We start from the raw sequence: 22500 nt of genomic DNA, 5'->3' as shown, positions 1-22500 counted from the left end.
TGTCCCCAAAACACACATGTCCCCAAATAATAAAAACACATGTCCCTAATAATAAAAACATGTCCCCCACATATGTCCCACTAAAATCACATGTCCCAATGATTATCTGCACACATATGTACATGATCATTTGCGTACATATGTCCCTGATCACACAAACCAATTATTATACACTTAAATGAATTTTTTTTACCAAAAACATGTAGCAGAATACATTTTGGCTTAAATTTATGACAAAATTTGATTTTATTGGATTTCTTTTCAAATAGAAAAAAGAAAATATTGTTTTTTTTCCAAATTTCCACATTTTTTGCGCTTACGGTATATCGCAAAAAATAAAAGACGGAGTCGTGAATAAATACCACCAAAATAAAGCTCTATTTGTGCGAACAAAATGATAACAATTTCATTCAGTGTAGCATGACCGCGCAATTGTCATTGAAAGCGCTAGAGCGATGAAAGCTGAAAGTTGGGCTGGGAAGGAAGGGGGCGAAAGTGCCCTGTATTGTAGTGGTTAATGTTACCTTAACCATTTAAGCCCGGAATCATTTTGCTGGCCAAAGACCAGACCACTTTTTGGGATTCGGCACTGCGTCACTTTTTTTTTTTTTTTACATTTAGCTATAAAATATCCCCCAAAAATAAATGTTTTCCTCAGTTTAGGCCGATCTGTATTCTTTAACATATTTTTCGAAAAAAAAAAAAAAAAAAAAAATAATAATATTGGAATGTACGTTCATTGATGGGTTTGCGCAAAAGTTATAGTGTTTACAAAAAAAAAAAAAAAAAAAATTAAAAAAATAAATAAATAAAAAAAAAATAAAAAGAAGGATAGTTTTATGGCATTTTTATTAAATTTTTATTTATTTTTTAATCAGTGCTATACAAATGCACCGATTCCTGTGTAAATGACACTGGCAGTGAAGGGGTTAACTACTAGGTGGCAGTGCAGGGGTTAAGTGTGCCCTGGGGTATGTTTCTAACTGTGGGAGCGTGGCTGTGTGTGACACATCACTGATCTTTGCTCCCGATGACAGGTAGCAGAGAGATTAGTGACACTGTCACTAGGCAGAACGGGGAGAAGCTTGCTTACATTAGCACCTCCCCTTTCTTCCTCCCCGTGAAACGATTGTGGGTATCCCAGCGGCGATAGAGTCCGCGGGACCCGCAATCCGACTCACGGAGGTCGCGACCAGCACACACATGTGATGGCACAGCAGCAAATTTAAAGGGACGTACAGGTAGGCCCATTTGCCCGCCCATGCCATTCTGCCGATGTAAATCAGCGTGTGCCGGTTGGGAAGTGGTTAAAGGGCTAATGTTACTTTAGCCACTCCCCGACCAGCGCACACCAATGTACGTAGGCAGAATGGCACAGGCAGGCATATTGGTGTACAGGTACGTCCATTTTAAAATGTCGCCCTCCCATCACATGCGCATCTCCCTGTTCTGCCTAGCAACAAGTGACGCTGATCTCTGCTCAATGTTATTGGAGCAGAGATCTGTGTTCACTAACACAAAGCCCAGCCCCCCACAGTTAGTAACATGCCCCTAGGAACACTTAACCCCTTCACTGCCAGTGTCAATTACACAGGAATCAATGCATTTGTATAGCATTGAATGCTGTATAAATGGTCCCAAAAATGTGTCAAAAATGTCCGAAGTGTCTGCCATAATATTGCAGTGACAATTAAAAAAAAAAAAAAAAAACGATGATCACCACCATTACTAGTAAAAAAATAAAATAAAAATGACATAAAACTATCCCCTATTCTGTAAACGCTATAACTTTTGCACAAACCAATCAATAATCGCTGCGTTTTTTTTTACCAAAACTATGTAGAAGAAAACGTATTGGCCTAAACTGAGGGTGAAAATTTATTTATTTTTTTATTTATTTTTTATATATTTTTGGGGGATATTTATTATAACAAAAAGTAAAAAAAGAATGTGTTTATTTCAAAATTGTCCCTCTATTTTTGTTTATAGCGCAAAAAAAAAAAAAAACGCAGAGGTGATCAAATACCACCAAAAGAAAGCTCTATTTGTGGGGGAAAAAATAAAATAAAAAAGACGTCAATTTTGTTTGGGAGCCACTTTGCACGACAATTGCCAGTTAAAGTGACTGTGCAATTGCCAGTTAAAGTGACGCAGTGCCGAATCGCACAAAGTGGTCTGGTCTAGGGATGCACCGAAATTTCGGCTGCCAAAACATATCGGCCGAAAATAAAAAACGGCCGATAATGGAGCCGAAAATGGGGCGTGGCCTGGTGGTCCCGCCCATCATGGGGGTGTCCTATAGTGCAGGAGAGCCACCTCCGCCGCCTGTTTGATCACATCGCTGGGAACATTACAGCTTTCATTTCAATAGCTGTGTGTTCCTGGCCGCACCGTCACACACAGCCCCTCCCCCTTGTCCGGGCACTTTGATAGACAGATAACCCACAGGATTGAACGGATGATCTGTCTATCAAAGTGCCCGGACAAGGGGGAGGGGCTGTGATGTTCCCGGCGCTGTGATCAAACAGGCGGCGGAGGTGGCTCTCCTCTCTTCCCTTCACAGGCTGGCTGCAATATGGGGGCACACACTGGCTGCAATATGGGACACCTCCTGTACCCCGTCCCCAGTCCCTGACCATCTCCTGTACCACGTCCCCAGTCCCTGACCATCTCCTGTATAAAAAGACCAAGTTAGACTTACCGGTAACTTGTTTTCCATAAGTCTTTCAGGACAGCACCTGAGAGATAGCGACTCCTCCCTCCTCGTTAGGAAACACCTTCTTCCTCCAGACTTTAAAGGGAGGCACCTCCCTACCACACCTCAGTTGTAGAAGAGAACCTCCGGCCCAGGCTGGAACACAAACATATAAGCTGGTCACAGCGTAGCATAATACAATACCATAGGGCGGGATATTGCTGTCCTGAAAGACTTCTGGAAAACAAGTTACTGGTAAGTCTAACTTGGTCTTTCCCAAGGCATCTTTCAGGACAGCACCTGAGAGGATAACAGAGACTTACCCCTTAGGGCGGGACAACAGCTTGCAGGACCTTTCTGCCAAACGCCTGATCGCTGGCCGAAGTGAGGTCCAGTCTATGTTTCACAAATGTGTGAAAACTCGACCATGTCGCCACCTTGCAGATCTGCTCAGGGGTGGCACCAGCTCTCTGCCCATGTAGATGCCAGAGCCCTGGTTGAGTGTGCACAAATTCCTGCTGGAGGGGATAATCCTGCCTGGGAATATGCCTCCGAGATAGATAATTTCAGCCATCTAGCTAAAGTAACTTTAGAAGCTTGGAAACCCTTTTTACTTCCCAAGAAAAGTACAAACAGTGAATCTGAACGTCTGAAGGACTCCGTCCTTTCTAGATAACTCAACAGAGTCCTCCTGACGTCCAACGTATGGAAAAAAAGAGTCTCCTTATCTCCTTTGGGGTTAACGCAAAAGGTTGGAAGTACTATGTCCCGTAAACGGTTCTGAACTGAAGCTACCTTCGGTAAGAATTTTGCATCTGTTCTAAGAATAACTGTCAGGAAAAATGGATAGATACGGTTCTTTAACTGACAGAGCATTTAGCTCACTGATCCTGCGTGCAGAGACAATGGCAATCAGAAAAACGGTCTTTAATGTGAGAAACCTAAGGGGCGCCTCCTCAAGGGGCTCAAAAGGACCCCTTGTTAGAGACTGTAGGACTACCGACAAATCCAATCTAGGAAAAACTTTAATAGGTGCTGGCCTAGACCTTTTAAGGGCTCTAAAGAATCTGATCACCAGCGGATCTGAGGCCACAGATCTTTCCAAGAACACTGTCAGAGCTGCTACCTGCACTTTCAGGGTACTAACTGCTAGTCCCTTGTCTGCTGCATCTTGTAAAAACTCCAAGATGGAGACAAGGCTCCCTAGAACCTGGGCGGCTGAAAAACACCATGTTTTATAATGCTTCCAAACCTTAGAATAAATGGCCCCTGTAACCCTTTTCCTACTTGCCAAAAGGGTAGAGATCAAACGGCTGGAAAACCCCTTGCTCCTAAGGAGCTGCCTTTCAGAGACCAGGCCGTGAGGGCCAAGCTGACCAATCCTGGATGGTTTACTGGGCCCTGCAACAACAGATCGTGCCTGAGGGGCAGATGCCAACAAGGCTTGATTGCCAGACCTAGAACTGTCAAAAACCAGGCCCTCTTTGGCCAAAAGGGCGTGATTAGAATAACTGGCACCTTTTCCTTCTGAATTTTCCTTAAAATTAACTGAAATGGGGGAAGCGCGTAGCAAAGACAGAATTCCCATGGATAAGCTAGCGCATCTGTGCCCAGTGAGCCATCGCGACTGTCCAGGGAAAAGAACTGGGGAACCTGGGAGTTCTCCCTTGAGGCGAACAGGTCCACCTCTGGTAGCCCCCATTTCCAATCATTGCAAATACCTCCGGGTTTAGAGACCATTCCGCTTCCCGAATAGCGTTTCTGCTTAGGAAGTCCTCTAACCTGTTTAGATCCCCTTTTAGGTGGACTGCTGATAGAGATAACAAATGTTTTTCTGCCCACCGAAGGATCTCCATGGCCAGTACTTGAAGCGACCTGCTTCTTGTACCCCCCTGCCTGTTTAAATAAGCCACCGCCGTGGCATTGTCTGTTAGGACCTGAACGTGATGTGACTGAAGCTCCTGAACAAACAATTCCAGAGCCAAGGCAATCGCCTTGAGCTCCCTCCAGTTTGAGGACCTTACTGCCTCCTCTTTGGCCCAGGATCCCTGAATAAAACGTGTTCCTAGATGGGCTCCCCACCCCCAGGAACTGGCGTCGGTTGTTAGTCTTTTCTCAACTGGAAAAGCCCAGACTAACCCTTCTGATAAGACATCCTGTCTTTTCCACCACCATAGGGACCTTTTCACCTGGGTTGACACTCTTACCTCTGCCTCTAGGGATGCCACTGTATGATCCCAAGATTTTAGAAGAAAAGCCTGCAGACACCTGAAATGCATTCTTGCCCACTGGACTGCTGGCATTGTTGAGGTTAGAACCCCCAAAGCTGACATAACCTGCCTTACTGTCAGATTTTGGCTGGTCTGCAGTAAAGAAACTGCACCGGAAATCCTGTCCTTTTTGTCTAAGGGAAGGAAGATTTTTTGATCCACCGAATTTATTAGATACCCTAAAAACCGAATCTCCTGGGATGGGTTTAGGGACGACTTTTGGAGGTTCAAAATCCACCCCAGAGCCTCCAGATGGCTGCGAGCTTTGCCTAGATTGATCTGCAATTCCTCGCTGGATGGGGCGAAAAACAGCAGATCGTCTAAATAAGGAAAAACTGCGATTCCCTGAAGTCGCAGCGGAGCTAAAGCTTCTGCCATTACTTTGGTAAAAATTCGGGGAGATGATGACACACCGAAGGGTAAGGCCCTGAACTGGAGATGATGAACCACACCCCCCAACCTCACCGCCAGCCTGAGGAACTTCTGAGACTGGGGAGAGATCGGAACATGTAGGTATGCATCCTTTAAATCCACTGACGCCATAAAACATCCTGGCGTCAACAGATTCCTGACTGAAAAAATTGAGTCCATCTTGAACTTTCTGTACCTGATGGACTCGTTTAACGGTTTTAGTTTGAGAATCAACCGAAATTTTCCTGTCGGTTTTTTTACTAGGAAAACATGGGAATAAAACCCCTCCTGCTGTTCTTGCAGGGGCACCTGTACCACTACACCCTGCTGCATCAGTTCCTCTAGAGAGGACTTCATGGCCAGGGCCCTTACCGAGTCCCGCGGGGTGTTTGTAATCAGGAACCTTTTTGGGGGGTTGTTGGCAAACTCGAGTGTGTAACCCTGCGTGAGAGTGGTCAGGATAAACTGATTTGAAGTTATCCCTGACCACTGCGGAAGAAATTCTTGTAGTCTTCCGCCCACCCGCAGAGACGAGTCATTGAGATTTCTCGGCCTGTGTAGGAGGACGGAAGAGAATTCCGCCTCTACCTTTCGGCTTCGGGATGGACCAATTTTTCCTTCTCCCCTGCAATTTGCTGTCCTGATCCTGAGTTTTTTGAGGTCGAAAAAGATGTTTTGGTACCTGCTTTTTCTTTTTGACCGGGAAGGATCTCTTTTTATCGGCTGTCCTGTCCAGAATATTATCGAGGTCAGGGCCGAAGAGAAGGTCCCCTGAAAAGGGCAACCCACACAGCTTGTTCTTTGATGCCGAGTCACCGGGCCAGGTTTTAAGCCATAAGGCTCTTCTTGCAGCATTAGTTAGAGCTGCTGACCTGGCTGACATCTTCATTGCCTCAGCTGAGGCATCTGCAATATAAGCAACTGCCGCAGTCAGGGTAGGAAAAGAATCTAAGATTTCCTGTTTGGGGGAATCTGCAGCTATATGTGACTTTAACTGGTTAATCCAGAATTCTACATTTCTGGCTACACACGTTGTGGCCATTGCTGGTTTTAAATTGCTCATAACTGATTGCCATGATCTCTTGAGCAAAAGATCCATGCGTTTGTCCATCGGATCCCTCAAAACTCCCATGTCTTCAAAGGACAGATCCGTGGACCTTGAGACCTGGGAGAAGGCGGCATCCAATCTGGGCACCTTGTTCCACACTGCTGCAGGGTCCTCCTCAAAAGGAAAACGCCTTTTGTGGGCTTTGGAGAAAAAGGGCTTTTTCTCAGGATCCTGCCATTCTTTCCTAATGGCTTCAGAGATGACCGGATGAACTGGGAACGTTTGGCCCTTAGGCTCATCCAACCCAGCATACATGCGGTCATGGAGTGATAATTCCTTTCTCTCCTCACTTAAGCCAAGCGTAGCATGAATGGCTTTAAGGAGCCCATCAACCTCTTCAAGGGACAGTTTGAATTTAGAGGGGGCTACCTCAGACTCCTCCAACTCCTCTTCCGAATCCTTAACGGAAAGAGCAGCGGACATCTTTTCCCTATCTGAAGGGTCTTCAGGCAGAGATTCCAACAATGGGATAGAGAAAGACCCCTAGGAAGACTCTAAAGTGGAAGGCTGACTAGCAGCCGGGTTTACTAGTGAGTCACGAAAATTCTGAATCGTGGCGTATAGCTCCTTCTTTACAGAGGCTGATTCCTCTTTAACTAAAGAAGTAATGCAGGCAACTGCACAGGGTTTTCTTCCAATTTTCTCCCAGCTTGGCCCTGCAAGAAGGACATCTCTTCTTTGGGTCAGAGCTCTTAGCCTATGAAGAAAAAGATAAAAAAGGGAAAAATAACAGGGAACCCTTAAGTGAGACCCAGTCTCAGCCTTGATAGGGATCACCACACAGGTGCACTGAGAAGAAACCAGTCAGCTTCTAGTGCCCAGACAGGCCCCTTGCCACCAGGGGGGGAAAGCAAAAAAAAAACAGAGACCAAAAGCCAGGAAATAGGAGAAAAAAGGCAGACTTTAACCGCTGCCTCCTACCTGGGCTTTGCTGGTGCCTGTCCCCACCGCTGCAGACGCTGAATCTTCCATAACAGGTGTGCAGAATTCCACTTGTGGCTACACGCCGCCTCCGGACTCCCATAATGCATCTGCACCGGACCGGAAGCGGAAATAGGCACCAGCTCCTGTCCTCCCTCCTGCGTCCAAGCCGGAAACGACGTTTCAGCCGACCCAGTGACCCGCTCTGTCATTTCCGGCGCGACCGCCGGAAAAAAAACAAAAAAAACATGGCGGCGGCACACGCGCGCCGCCGCGCCTACGGACGTGCAGGCCACCGAATCTTCGGCTCTCTCCGAGCACCAAGAGGGGAAGAGGAGCCCGCTTGCTACCGCTGCCGAGGCCTGGGTAGGTCGGGAGGACAGCGGGTCCCTTAAGGAGGAAAAAAAGGGAAGGAAGCCTTGTCCCTCAGGAACACCCAAGAGAACTGACTCCCTCCCAAAAGATGTTCCCTTTGGGCCAGAGGAAAGACAATAACTGAGGTGTGGTAGGGAGGTGCCTCCCTTTAAAGTCTGGAGGAAGAAGGTGTTTCCTAACGAGGAGGGAGGAGTCGCTATCTCTCAGGTGCTGTCCTGAAAGACGCCTTGGGAAATATATATTTTTTTTAAAGCTGTTTCGGTATTGGTTTTCGGCCTAGTGTATTTTTTATTTTCGGCACGAAAAAAAAAAAAAAACATTCGGTGCACCCCCTAGTCTGGTCTTAAGCCATCAAAATGGTCCGGTCTGAATGTGGTTAAAAAGGGCTTAGTTCACCACTGAAAAAAAAAAAAAAAAAAAAAAAAAAAAAAAAAAGATTGGTCAGCTCTTACGCAAGTAGAATAATGCCCTTGCTATAGGTGTAGGCCATTTACATGCCTTCTGAAGCCTAATTAGAAACCTCTCAGGACATTGTTGAGTGAGGCCACTGTTCACCTCATCCAACATAGAAAAATGTTTTTTGGTGTTTGATTCAACCATCCAGCCCAATACATATGCGCTCTCTCTCTTGATACAGTAGCTCTGAGCTCTGCGTTTGAGAGCCCACTCCTGTGATGTAGGAGGTGAGCAGTAATGACTAGGCCTCACTTAGCATTATCATTGGAGTATTCCAGTCAGCCTTCAGGCGGTATGTAACTTACCTAAACCTATAACAAAGGCAATATTCAACTTTAGTCAAAGCTGCAGTTTGTTCTTATCTGCAGACATTCCTTATCTGAATAGGCAGATTTTTGGGGAGGATGAACTAACCCTTTAATTCAAGGAATATATTAAAGTGTTAAACCCACAAGAGTGAGATCTGTCTGTATATGCAGAATGGCATGTTCGTTATACTCACTGTGGAACTTAAGGGGTTAAGCCTCTGCATTGTGTAAAAAGGTTCTTTGACACTATATGGATAGATCCTTCCCTCCTGCACTGTCTGTCTTGACAAGACCATAGAATACAGAGAGGGTAGTCATCCTGCGCATGCTCAGTTTAGTCTCTATTGCTGGAGAGAACATTTCCTGCTTTAGTTGAACTGTTCAGGTCACACAATATTGACATCACACATGTAGGCGTATACAGGCTGTAGGGGAAATCTCCTCCTACCTGAAAACGCAGCACTGGACAAACTGTGCAGTTGATCGTGTGTCAGATCAGCAAAACACATATATAGCAGCAGTATTTTAATGTAAAAATTTGATTTATAAGCTGAGCATTATTTTAACAGTCCGCCCCCCCCCCTAGGAAAAAGGTTTTACATAAATTAAAAAAGTTAACCATTGCAAGCACCCCTGTCAATGTGAAATGGTTTTCCTCTGCCCTATAATTGCCACTTTTGCAAAACAGCTTAGCCTACTAAAGTTTAAAATGACAGACTGTAAAAATCACCCGATGACAATAAAGGAAAAAGCTTAATTAAAAAAAAAAAAATTAATAATAATAACAACAATATATATATATATATATATATATATATATATATATAAAATATATGTATGCAGTAACTACATCGAAAAATTGGTAATCTTCAATTTAATACATTTGTTTTTGGGTTTAAGATCGCTATACATCCACAGCCATTCTGGCATATCAGGTAGGATGGTTTTATCGACTTCATAACGAGAAGCATAGCACATACACACATGCCTGCCTCAATTTCCTATACAAACACACACAGCATGCCTAGAATGTGCATACTCTGCTCGCATGCACACTTCCCTAAATACATAACAAAAAACGATTCTTTATTATTTCCCACCTCGAGCCCCATACGGCCTCCCTTTATTTGCCATTCGCTTATCTTCCCATCTTTCGCTCCATTTTGTTTTCCTCCATGCCTCGTACTCTAGCGCTCTGCGTCTGCGTTACCCACTCAGCTATGTAGCCCCACCCCCCGACAGTCACGGGTTGCACAGGTCATATCTAAAGGGGCCGGTCTGAATTCTTTGCCTACTAGAACTAGGAGTAACTAAAGTATAAAATCTATAGTTGACAAGACTAAACTATGACTGAGATCTGCTTTCAGTTTGTGATGCTGCCGTAATATTTACTCCGAGAAGAAACACGTAAATTACTGCAGGAGTATTCTGCTGTACCTAATTTTCTCTCTCGCTTCGTCTGCTCTCTAGAGGTCGCACGATACACAAAATTAATGGAGACCGCCCAATACACTACTTTGTAATTTACATAGACGCAAAGGCGCTGCCGACGCTTGCCTTAGACGTCATTACAAGTGGCCGCGTGTGTCAAACGAGGTTTCATTTCGTTCTGATTTGCTTGGCGGGAGCTGTATTTTCCTTTGCTGATATGTTCCCATCTCCGCGTTCTCAAGTTGGAGTGACATCCCGGCGACCGCTTGCTAATCGGGTACCTGCTGGAAGGAAGAGTCTAGGACTGGGAGCCGCTGGTATTCCTTTGCATTCTCCAGTGTTTTCGCCTGCAGGGAGCAGAGTTACAACTGGTGGTTCCTGGTGAGTCTGTACCCTCTGTGATTCGTTTTTGTGCCTCTTGCATTACTTGTATTTTATAGTTAATTAGTCTCAGAGTTTACATATTTTTTTTATACCTATGGAATACAAGAATGAGCACCTTTTTTGCATAGTTTATTATAGCAGTTTAATTTTTTTTTGGACTGTTGTGTTCACCTTAATCCAGTGCTTTATGGAGTAAACTAATTTGCGCTTTAACAAAGCGTGCACAAGCACAACTCTTGTATCACTCTAATGAACATAGAAAATGGAATTGTCAGTTGTCCCATCCAGGGCAGCTGCTAGAAATCATGGGGCCCTGTACAGCCTACCTGAGGGCCCTGGCCTAGGTTTTGGTTGTGCCCATGGTCCCTCCTTCAGCCCCACCCTTAGCCCCTCCCCAGAAGGTCGGAGGCTGCAGGCACGGTGCAGAGGAGGCGGTCGGAGGCTGCAGGCACGGTGCAGAGGAGGCGGTCGGAGGCTGCAGGCACGGTGCAGAGGAGGCGGTCAGAAACAGCGTTTATGGCTGAACCTAGTGTATGAGTGTATAGTATTAGTGTCAACGTTTTTCCTTTGAAAGTACAACCAAGTGACAGAAGACGGCATCAAATCCAATTTGCAAAATAACATTTTTCTTAAACGGTGAACTGGTCGGGATTAGTGGAGGACAGTAACCAGTTTCTAGCCTGATCATAGCAGTGAATCCTCCAAAAAACAAACAAAAAATATCCATCAAACAATCTTTGCAGCTTTTGTTTAAATAGCTGATTATAAGCTGAAATGGTTAACAGCTGCTGCAGAGTCTTCCAGAGATCCTATCAGGGTGATCAGGTAACCATAACCAGCAAGACAAGTGGGAATGGAGGCTGATCAATAACCTGTACCTGATCACATAGATATTTGGAAGACACTGCAGTCGGCCAGCAACATGTTACTGTGCTCCCGACAATCCTGTTTTCATTCAGCCACAGCTGTGTGTCCTACATAACTTCTATTGCTGCTGTAGTCATACCTCCTGTATGTCTCCCTCCTTGCTACCCCATTCAGCCCCATTCCAGCGCTGTTTACAGTCAAATGTGAGCAGCTGGAGAAGGGGAGGGAAACCCTTTTTTTATTACTTTGCATGCTTTCATTCACTATTTATATTGCCCATTTGAACCAGTGACCCTTCCTACTGCGAGGTGAGAGTGCTAACCACTAGACCACAGTGCCACCCTATTCTAAGTATAGTTATGCCTCCCATACAGAACTAAATTCAACCGGTTCAATGGATATTGGATGAAATCCAATCCATGTATGGCCACCCTGGCAGTGCAGAATTCCATCTACCAATTGTTTTCTCTAAAACTAACCAGGTTTTTGCCCTGAACGATCAGTGCCACCAACAGTGCTGATCACTGTAGTAGCTTTCCCCTCCTCCAGAACAAAATGGCACAGCGGAAGTTTTCTCCTATCCACATTGAATGGGGAGAGAGGGGGGGAGAGAGATATTCTCACATCACGCACAGTGGCGATGGAAAGTTTGGGCACCCCAGGTAAAAATGTATTAAAGTGGTTGTAAACCCTTACAACACACTTTGACCTACAGGTAAGCCTAGAATTAAGGCTTACCTGTAGGTCCAAGAAATATCTCCTGAACCTACACGGTTTAAGAAATATTTACCGAAAGACAGGCACCGGCTGTCTACGGCGGCAAACTGAGCGCAGCACCGTCAACGGCGAATATGCCGTGCGTGGCGGCGAGTGACGTAATCGCGGCTTCGTCTAATGATGGCTGCGGAGCAGCGAAGACCCACCGAGAAGATGGATGCACCGGACTACAGGGGACAGTGGTGACATCGCTGGCTCATATGTCAGATAAGTGACACATAATGGACTACTTTGCGATGCATAGTAGTCCATTATGCTTTACCTTTGCAGGGACTGAAAGAGGAAGTAAACCCATCAGGGTTTACTTCCTCTTTAATGTGCATAACGAAGCTAAAGAAAGATGGAAAAATCTCCAAATGGCATCAAATGACAGATTAGACATTCTTATAATATGTCAAAAAAAAGATTGATTTTATTTCCATCATTTACACTTTCAAAATGACAGAAAACAAAAAAATGGCGTCTGCAAAAGTTTGGGCACCCTGCAGAGTTAATATCTTGTACTGCCCCCTTTGGCAAGTATCACAGCTTGTAAACACTTTTTGTAGCCAGCCAAGAGTCTTTCAATTCTTGTTTGAGGTATCTTTGCCCATTCTTCCTTACAAAAGTGTTCCAGTTCTTTGAGATTTCTGTGCTGTCTGTCACGCACTGCTCTTTTAAGGTCTATCCATTGATTTTCAATGTTGAGGTCAGGAGATTGTGAAGGCCGTGGCAAAACCTTCAGTTTACGCCTCTTGATGTAATCCCCCGTGAATTTTGAGGTGTGTTTAGAATCATTATCCATTTGTAGAAGCCATCCTCTTTAACTTCAGCTTTTTCACAGATGGCATCAAGTTACCATCCAAAACTTGCTGAAATTTTATTGAATCCATTTTTCCTTCTACTCGTGAAATGTTCCCTTGATCCACCCCCATGCTTAACAGTTGGACAGAGGTTCCTTTCATTAAATTATGTGCCCTTTCGTCTCCAAACATACCTTTGCTCATTCCTTCCCAAAAGTTATATTTTAACCTCATCGGTCCACAGAACTTGTTCCCAAAATGCCTCTGGCTTGTCTATATGTTCATTTGCAAAGTTCAAACGCTGATTTTTGTGGTGAGGACGTAGAAGAGGTTTTCTTCTGATGACTCTTCCATGAAGACCATATTTGTACAAGTATCTCTTTATAGTGGAATAGTGTATCACAACTCCAGTGTCTGCCAGATCGTGCAGTCAAACGTGGGTTTTGAATTGCTTTTCTCACAATCCTGCGAGCTGTTCTGTATGATATATTTCTTGGTCTTCTAGATCTTGCTTTAACTTCCACTGTTCCTGATGACTGCCGTTTCTTAATTACATTCCGAACAGAGGATATTGATATCTGAAAACGCTTTGCTATCTTCTTATAGCCTTCTGCAGCTTTGTGAGCGTCAACTATTTTCAGTTTTCTAGACAACTGCTTAGAAGAATCCATGGTGCTGATGGGGAAAGGTCAGATGAGTCATGGCCATTTAAAACCTTTGAGATTGACATCACCTGGTCCTCTCAGACTATGATTGAGAACAATCCATGACACTGGCAGGTCTCAGCTTTGCAAAGGGGGCAGTGCATGCTATAAATTCTGCAGGTGCCCAAACTTTTGCAGATGCCATTTTTTTTTTTTCTGGGATTTTGAAAGTATAAATGATAGAAATAAAATGTAACTTTTTTTGACATATAAGAATGTCTAATCTGATGCCATTTGGAGATTTTTCCATCTTTCCTTGGCTTCGTTATGCACATTAATACATTTTTTACCTGGGGTGCCCAAACTTTCGATCCCCTGTGTGTGCGTGTGTATACACACACACACACACACACACACACACACACACACACACACACACACACACACACACACACACACACACACTTATTATTATTTTCTCATTGGCTGAAAATATTTGGGTTATCCTAGGATTTGACTGGGCTTCCACTTTAATTCCCCGGCTTGTACAAATAAAAATTTGAAAGTGTATTTCCTGTTGAGGTAGAACTTGCACAGCCTTTCACACTGAGGCAATATAGTGCTAAAAATATTGCCGATAAAGTGCCTATCCTATCACCATGCAGACCTTGCAAGAGTTCAGCTGGGTGTTTGAATCTTCAGAAGTCTGTTGCTACCGACCCAACGCCTGGAGTACTTGGGGTTGATTCTGGATTCTGCACGGACAAAGGTTTTTCTTCAACCGATCAAACAGCAGACCCTAAGCTCTGCTGTCCCTCAAGTAGTCGTCGCTGCGCTTTTGCATGGGGGTTCTGGGCCTCATGGTATCCACCTTCGAGGTGGTTTCGCATGCACAGTTTCACACTTGGGTCTTGCAGCGGGAGATCCTATCCAAATGGGACAAATCTTCGGCATCTCTGGATTGTCAGATCCAAGTGGGCAATCTGACAAGGGCCTTGCTTCTTTGGCTATGGTTCCTGGCTCTATGGTCCGGCAAGTCGTTTCTCCCTCTCCATTGTACGGTGCTCATGACCGATGCCAACCTGACCGGCTAGGGGGGGTTCTGGGCCTTCGTTTGGCCCAGTGCCGCTGGATGTCTGAAGAGTCTCTCGCCTATAGATAAGTGCTGGAGTTGCATGCGATCAGGTTATGCCTCTTCATTTGGACGCAGGGACTGAGCGGATATCTGGTCAGAATCCAGTCAGTCAATGCCACAGCAGTGGCTTATGTCAACCACCATGGGACAAGGATCTCAGCAGCGGTGCTGGAGGTCTCTCACATTCTGCAGTGGGCAGAACTTCATGTGCTGGCTCTTTCAGCTGTTTACATTCCAGACATAAAATACTGGCAAGCGGACTACCTTAGCCGTCAGTTGCTAGATCGCAGGAAGTGGTCGCTGCATTAGGAAGTGTTTAGTCTCATTTGTCTGCAGTGGGGCACGCCCAACATGGATCTTCTGGCCTCTAGTCTCAATCAGAAGGTGCAGAGATTTGTGGCCAGAACAAAGGGATCCCTTGGCGTATGCGTCAGACGCACTGCTACAGATGGTGGCGGATGTTCCCTGGCAGCTGCTGGTGAGGGAGGACCTTCTGTCCCAGGGTCCAATATTCCATCCTGCTTTACTGCCTGGCATTAATGGCCTGGCTATTGAAAGCCAGGTGCTGAGACACCGGGGGTTGCTGGCTTCTGTGATTCTTGCTATGTTGAGGGCGTGCAAGTCCACTTCACGGAAGACTTGTCACACCTGAAAGGCTTGCATTTCTTTGTGCGAGGCTGTGGGGTGGCATCCGCATTCCTATTTGGTGTTTAAGATTCTTGTGTTTCTGCAGTGTGGTGTTGATCAGAAGCTTGCTTTGAGCACTATCAAGGGACAAATATCAGCTCCTGGCTGTCTTTTCTCTTTCGTTCACTGACTGACGCAGCTCCTTTATTCTTGGGGTTGTTACGGCACCTTCAGGAGAGTAACATGTACAAAAACAGAACTTTCTAGTTCCGCCCAAGGTGGTTCCTTCCGTAACCACCCCCCAGCCAGCTTCCTGCAGCCTCCGTCTTTTTTATTTTTTTTTTGTTCTGCCTAGGAACCCTGCGGGACCATCGGTCATGGCATTTTTTTTTTTTTTTGCAGATCAACAGCCAGCTGGGTGACAGGCTGGATACCTTTTTAACCTTGTAGTCTCCCCAGCCTGGCCATAGAGTGTGTGCAGACCATAGCTACACGCTGGATCAGCCACGACAAGCCTCTCAGGCTCCAGGGGTGGACGCTGAGTGAATGCTCCGGGGCACACATGACCAGGCTACTGATGTCTGAGTCAGTGTGCCGTGGACAGCAGCCACCCTGTACTCTTTGGGAGTGGGTCAAATGGTAAGTACAGATCTCCCTGCTTTGGTGGGGCTGAGCAGCTGGGCATGCCCTGGGAGATCGATTCAGGGGTCCCTCTCCTCCCCCATATTCCCTCCACCCCTCCCTCCCCTTGGGGGATACTGCATGGGCTGCTGAGCGGTGTGTGCCATATAGATAGGGTTCCCCTGGGGAGCTCTCGCCTTGAGTGGGTGCTGCTCTGGGTGTCGTCTCCCCGCTGGGTGTTTGGAGGTCTGTACATGCTGATCGCCATAGCGATGTTTTGTGTGTGGTGTTTTATTTTTTTTTCCCACTGTCCCTCTCTGTGTACAGTTTGGTGGCCATGTTTGGTGTGACTAAGGGAGAAGCAAGGTCAGGAACCATTTTACTGTAGTTCGGCGGCACTTAAACCTGTGATTATGTCTTTTATACTAGGGCTGCAACTAACGATTATTTTCATAATCTGTTAGTTGGCCGAATATTGTATCGATTAATCTGTTAACCCTATAAAAATCTGGTGTACAGTTTAGTTAATATGTAAAGTTTGTTTTGATGTTTACTTTTTTGTAAAAAAAAAATTATGCTTAAATATCTCCTATGCAGTGGTGAATATAAATAACCAAAACTATGGTTAGGGAGCAAAATATCTAATCCACTCTGAGAAAAACAGACAGAAGAGAGATACTGTATATACTATTATAGGTTGAATCTGGTAAATATCAGATTAAATTTTATTTTTTTTATAAAAAAAAAAAAAAAAAAATTTGTTCAAATTTCTGATCGTTGGTGAGGTCAAATTGCCGTTCGTTTTCAACTACGGTGAGGGGAAATTTGGAAATAGAAAACGTCTTGGTCAAAAGGAATTTTCAGACGCTGTGTGTAGTTTTCGTTCAGAAATTACATTAGTTTTAAAAACAATGTTAAAAAAAAAGTGAAAATTTCTAACAACATTCTTAAATTCAGCGAATGTACAAAGATTTTTTCGTCTGAATATTCTCGTCTGAAACTTGATCCGTGTGGCCAGCATAAGGCTTGGTACACCCCTACGCAGTTTGCTTTTGATCTGTTTCTGCAGTGCCTTTTGCTGTGCGCATTTTTATTTATTTATTTTGCCATTTTGTTGTGGGACAGATCAAAAAAAACACAAATTTCTGCAACCAAAAAAAGCACTGTAAAAAAAAAAAAAGCCCCTGACCCTTTCCAAATATGCAGCTGCTGAAAAGAGCATAGATGTGAATGTGTCCTATAAGAAACAATGTAAATGAACTGTAGTGCGTTTCTGCAAAAAGCACCAAAAAAAAAGTCAACCAGGTCTAAGACATTTAGTAACATAATGGGGTTAAAAAAAATATATAAAAATAATCACTACTGTAAGGGGTTACTTTTTTTTTTCTGTGAATATATTTATAGTAGCTCTTTGTACTATAATTTGTACTATAATATTATTTGCTCTTTGTACTATAAAGGGCTCTTTTTTTTTTTTTTTTTTTTACCCCATTATGTTACTGGGCGATAAACCAATTATGAAAATGGTAATCGATTAAATTTCATAATCGATTAGTTGTTTCAGCCCTACTTTATACTCGGCGCCCATTTTGTTGTAGCCCAGCACGGTTTTTATGCCCAGCGCTGGTCCCTGAGGCTGAGAACAGTGCAGTTTCTTCACTCTGACACCTGACACAGGCGCTACAAGCTAAATGCCGCAGAACTTGGTCAGGGTGGGGAGTCCTGTGGTGGGGGACCATCAGCCTGTAGCAGCTAGGAGGGTGGGACTATACACCTGTCCTAAGTCCCCATCAGGTGGCAGACGTTGAATCAGCATGGCTTCAGAAACTGTTATTTCTTCCACGAACTCCCGGCAATTGCAACCAGCTCGTCTACAAACTGCAGTCTCTGGACGCTTTGTCGGCGGTCCTTGACAAGTTCGTTGACAAAGGTGGTAAAAAGTGGCATCTTAAAAAAAGCCCTGATGGATCTACTCTTCCTTGGTGAGTGGCTCTTTGGAGCCTTGTTGGATGACATCATTAAGAAGCTACAAGCGATCAGGCTTTGCCTCTCCACATGGTCAATGAGACTTCGAGGGCGTCCGATCAGGATCCAGTCAGACAACACCACGACGGTGGCATATGTCAATCATCAAGGAGGAACAAGAAGCTCGGCTGCAGCACGGGAGGTCGCTCACATCCTTCAATGGGCAGAGCGACATGTACCTGCCCTATCGGCCATTTACATCCCCAGAGTGGAGAACTGGCCGGCAGACTACCTAAGTAGCCAGATGCTGGACCCAGGAGAATGGGCGCTGCATCCAGAGGTGTTCAGGCTACTGTGCCTGCGATGGGGCACACCAGACATGGACCTCTTGGCATCCTGTCTTAATAGGAAGGTGCTGAGATTCGTATCCAGGACGAGATCCTTGGGCAGATGCGTCGGATACACTGGTGGCTCTGTGGGGTCAGTACTGACTGATTTATGCCTTTCCTCCGCTAAAGCTACTATCATGTCTGCTTTGCAGAGTGGATACCGAGGGGATTCCAGTAATTCGGATTGCCCCAGATTGGCCTTGGCGCCTCTGGTACACCGACCTAGTATGCCTGGTTACGGACTCTCCCTGGCGACTACTGATGCGAGAAGACCTTCAGTCTTAAGGTCCTATTCTCCATCCTGCTTTACCATCGCTGGTTTTAGCACCTGGCTCTCAACAGCCATGCCATTAAGGAACCATCGGACTCTGATTTCAACTATGTTGAGCACGGAAATCTTCTCGGAAGATAGATCATCATACCTGGAAGGAATACATCTCTGTGGGAGGAGAAAGGATGGTGTCCGCGCACCTATTCAATTTCCAGGATCCTGCTGTTTCTTCAGCAAGGAGTAGACCAGAAGTTGGTTTTGAGCACCGTTAAAGGACAAATGTCAGCCTTGGCTGTCTTTTTTACAGTGACCCCTGGCATCTCACCCTCTAGTGAGCATCTTTTGTTCAGGGGGTTTGGCATGTAGTTCCTCCAGTGCGTCCGTTACCCGTGGGATCTGAACCTGGTGTTATCAGCGCTTCAGAAACCACCACTTGAGAGTATCAGAGAAATTCCCTTGTTTACACTTTCCCAGAAAGTGGTCTTTCTAGTGGCCATTACCTTGGCCAGGAGGGTTTCGCAACTGGCGGCCTTGTCCTGCAAGTTGCCGTATCTGGTTATCCATAAGGATAAGGTGGTGGTGCGTCCGCAAACTTGTCTGCCGAAGGTGGTTTTGGCGTTCCACGTCAATGAAGACATTATGGTACTATCTTTGTGTCCTAAACCGACGCATCCTAAGGAGGTGGCCCTTCATTCCCTGGACGCGGCCCAGGCTTTAAGGGTGTATTTGTCTGCCACGGCTCCCTTTCAGAAGTCAGACTCCATGTTCCTCTTGTCGGCCACCATTTCCAGGTAGATCAGACAGATTAAGGGACAGGTGCCCCCCTTTCCTGTCACAGCCCATTCCACCAAGGCAATTGGAATCGCTTGGGCTTTCCGACATCAAACGTGAGTTGCTCAAGTGTGTAAGGCGGCAATTTTTCTTTGTCCGTTCACACTTTTACACAATTCTACAAGGTGGATGTAAACGCATCGGCTGATGCCTGTTTTGGCTGCAAAGTTTTGCAGGCGGTTGTGTAATGTTGCAATTGCACTTATTGTTTGTTTTTGATAAGAAAATGGTTAGCTTTTGAGTATAATGCACTATTGCATTGTTAACCGCAAGTTCTGATGCGGATAGATAAGGTGGTGACTCCCCTGTTAGGGCGCACTTCTGGTTGTGGGTGAAGGTTTTTTTTTGCTGTTTCCCACCCCTCGTTATGACTGCTTGGGGACGTCCCTATGGTCAAGAATAACGAAGCTGTGCTAGTCTGAACGAAAGAAAATAAGATTTTTTTATACTCACTGTAAAATCCCTTTTTCTCTGAAGTTCACTGATGGACACGGCACCCTCCCCTCCTATTGGTTTTGTTATACTGCTTGTTGACGTACTGAGGCTGCAGGAAGCAGGCTGGAGGGTTGTTACTGAATACACCACAAGTTCTGTCCTGTGCTTATCTTTTTTATTTTATTTATTTTTTCTCGTCCTACTCCTGAAGGTGGTGATTTAATCCTAAGGTCAATATGAGAAGTGCTGTGTCTGTCAGTGAGCTCAGAGAAAGGTATTTTACGGTGAGCAGGAATTTTTTTTTTTTTTCTCTCAGGAATGAGTGGATGCCCTAGCTTGGAGTTGGAACTTCCAGTTGGCTTACGCCTTTCCCCCCTCTGGCACTGATTCCTTGAGTCATTCATAAACTCAGTTAGTCCTCTGGCCTTTTTCCTTCTACTGGCCCCATGGTGGTCAAGGAGGGCTTGGTTTGCGACCTTGATGGTTCTGTCTGTAGTGCCTCCCTGGAAGCTCCTGAACTTTCCAGACCTTCTCTCCCAGGGTCTGGTGCTACAACCCATACCTGAATTTTACCATCTGATGACCTGGTTAGTGAGTGTCAGATCTTTAGGTTTCTCTGATAAACACACTCCTTGAGCAGGAAGCTGGTAACAGAGGATATACTTAAAGCTATGGAAAATCTTTTGTACTTGGTGTAAACAAAAACAAGTCATTTCCACCTTTTCCTAGAATTTCTAAAGAATGGAGTAGGGTAGTGTGGCTGTGAACACTCTTCCAGTAAAAGTGGCAGCACTTTCTGTTTTTCTTGATGCTAGACTAGTGAAGCAACCTTTTAGTTAATAATTCTGGTGGCCAGTGATAGGGCTACCTCTGTCACGACTGATGAGGGTAGGCATGCACCGAATTTTCCACCGCTGAAACATATCGGCTGAAAATGGCCCTTTTGGCAAAAAGCCAAAGGAGAATTTTTGCCGATACTGCTGCCAAAAATGGGGCGGGTCCTGCTGGGTTTGGCCCCTCCCATCATGGGGTGTCATTCTGGAGCGCCCGTCTTTACACTCTCGTCCTCACCCATGCTGCAGGCGTGGGGTCTCGCTGTAAATTCCCTCTCTCCCGAGTGGTGGCTGCATATGGCTCCTCAGCCAATGTGTAAATCGGCTGTGCAAGGCGCTCGGTCACGCTGTTTACTGTGAAAGTGAAAGCAAGGGAGCGATGTATAGCAGTGTGTGCTCTGCACTCTGCCTCCCCTGCAGTGCAGTACCCAGCATGGAGTTTGAAGGTATAGAGCTGCAGCTGCCAATTTTTAAAGACACTGTTTGTGTGTGTGTTTATATGCACTGGTAGGCTGCTGGGTACAATGAGGCTGCATATGATGGGCACTGGTGAGGCTGCATTTATCTCCTGTACCATGTCTGCAGTCTGACCATCTCCTATATAAAAATATTTTTCTCTGTAATTCACCAACCGACACAGCTCCTCTCTAACAAAATGGGTTGTTAGCCCTATCACTGGATTACTATTACTAGGCAAAGTTGTAATACAACTGTTAGAAAAGTTTTAAATGTTTGTGTGACTATTAGAAAAACAATATTCCTGAGACTGATTTTTTTAAAATTTACTTCTGAGCACATTATTGTATTGTTTTGTCTTAATTAACTCCATAGTAAGTTGTAGGATGATTAGATTTAACTAAATATGATGGCCTAAGAATGTACGGGAACATGAATATCAAAATAAAGTACCATCGTGTACCATGACACGTTATTTATGTTTCCTCAGCCAATAGAAGCATAGAGGTGGTATTCTTGTAGGATTAAGGGGGGGAGACGTATTCTTTTGTGAGACACTCTTCTTCAGCTTCTGTCCTGTAAGCATGTCTCCCTGTTGTGGGCCACATCAGAAATAAATTGTCTGCTTCTCAATACATCTGGAGTTTTGACTGATCACAAGAGAAGATTCCTAACAACACTTCAGAACTTTAGTTCCGCCCAGGGGGGGGGGCGGTCCCTTAGGCTACAATCCCCCACACTCTGCCCTAGCAGCCCTAGCAGCCTCAGTAGCCTCAGTTTTATTTTGCCTAGTGAAGGAGACAGACCTAGGAACCCTGCGAGCCCAGTGGTCTTCTTTTTTTTTTTTTTTTGTGCAGAAGCTTGGCTTTTTGCGCACAATGAGTGATCCTGTGATCTTTTATCAACAGCCGGCTGGGTGACAGGCTGGTTCACTTATCCTTGTAGTCTCCCCAGTCCGGCCATCGGGCATGTATATGTCGCAGCTACGACTTGGCAGTCCATGGCAAAACTCTGCTCCAGAGGTGGTCGTGAGCTGTTATGATCCGGGGGCATACATATGACCGGCTACTGATGTCTGCGTCACATTATGCCGGACCAGTATCCTTCCCTGTACTGATCAGGAGTTGGCTACAATGGAATGTCTCCCAGCTCTTCAGGACTGGTAAGTACGGCTCTCCCTGTCTCGGCAGGGTTGAGCAGCCGGGCATTCCCTGGGAGGTCGATTTGGGGGCTGTCACTGTCCTAAGTCCCCTTCGGGTGGCATACAGGTTAGGGTCAGCATTAGAGGTCGACCGATATATATCGGCCGATATTTGCAGTGTTTCATTAATCTAAGGCTGCAACTAACGATGATTTTCATAATCTATTAGTTGGCCGATTATTGTTTCGATTAATCGGTCAATAACCTTAAAAAAAAAAAAAAAAAAGTGGGTCAAATTGATGTTCATTTTCAACCACAGTGATGGGGAAATAACAGAAAACTTCTTAGTCAAAGGAATTTTCAGACA

At 45.2% G+C, this 22500-nt stretch overlaps 2 protein-coding genes across 5 annotated transcripts in view; one reads left to right on the top strand and one right to left on the bottom strand.

The window, feature by feature from the left end:
- The window catches only part of LOC143987650 (uncharacterized), a 330091-nt gene extending 320293 nt beyond the window's left edge, over positions 1 to 9798 (bottom strand). The window contains exon 1 of the mRNA XM_077486545.1: positions 9645 to 9798. Coding sequence (XP_077342671.1) covers positions 9645 to 9678 — 34 coding nt within the window. The 5' untranslated portion in view covers positions 9679 to 9798. The remainder of the gene's footprint in view (positions 1 to 9644) is intronic.
- A 69-nt stretch (positions 9799 to 9867) lies between these two features.
- Positions 9868 to 22500, top strand: part of NUP133 (nucleoporin 133) — a 951293-nt gene continuing 938660 nt past the window's right edge. The window contains exon 1 of one of the 4 annotated variants that reach the window (XM_077486543.1): positions 9868 to 10356. In XM_077486543.1, the coding sequence (XP_077342669.1) occupies positions 10193 to 10356 (164 nt within the window). In that variant the 5' untranslated portion in view covers positions 9868 to 10192. Of the gene's footprint in view, positions 10357 to 15675; positions 15831 to 22500 lie in introns of those variants that run through there. The other 3 variants (XM_077486541.1, XM_077486544.1, XM_077486542.1) reach the window with 3 other exon arrangements.

This window comes from Lithobates pipiens, unplaced genomic scaffold, assembly GCF_037356315.1.
Source record: "Lithobates pipiens isolate NorthernLeopardFrog02 unplaced genomic scaffold, aLitPip1_a1.2 Scaffold_18, whole genome shotgun sequence".
Lineage (NCBI taxonomy): Eukaryota > Metazoa > Chordata > Amphibia > Anura > Ranidae > Lithobates > Lithobates pipiens.
The sequence above is the reverse complement of the archived record's forward strand: the minus strand, read 5'-3'. Positions and strand labels throughout refer to the sequence as shown.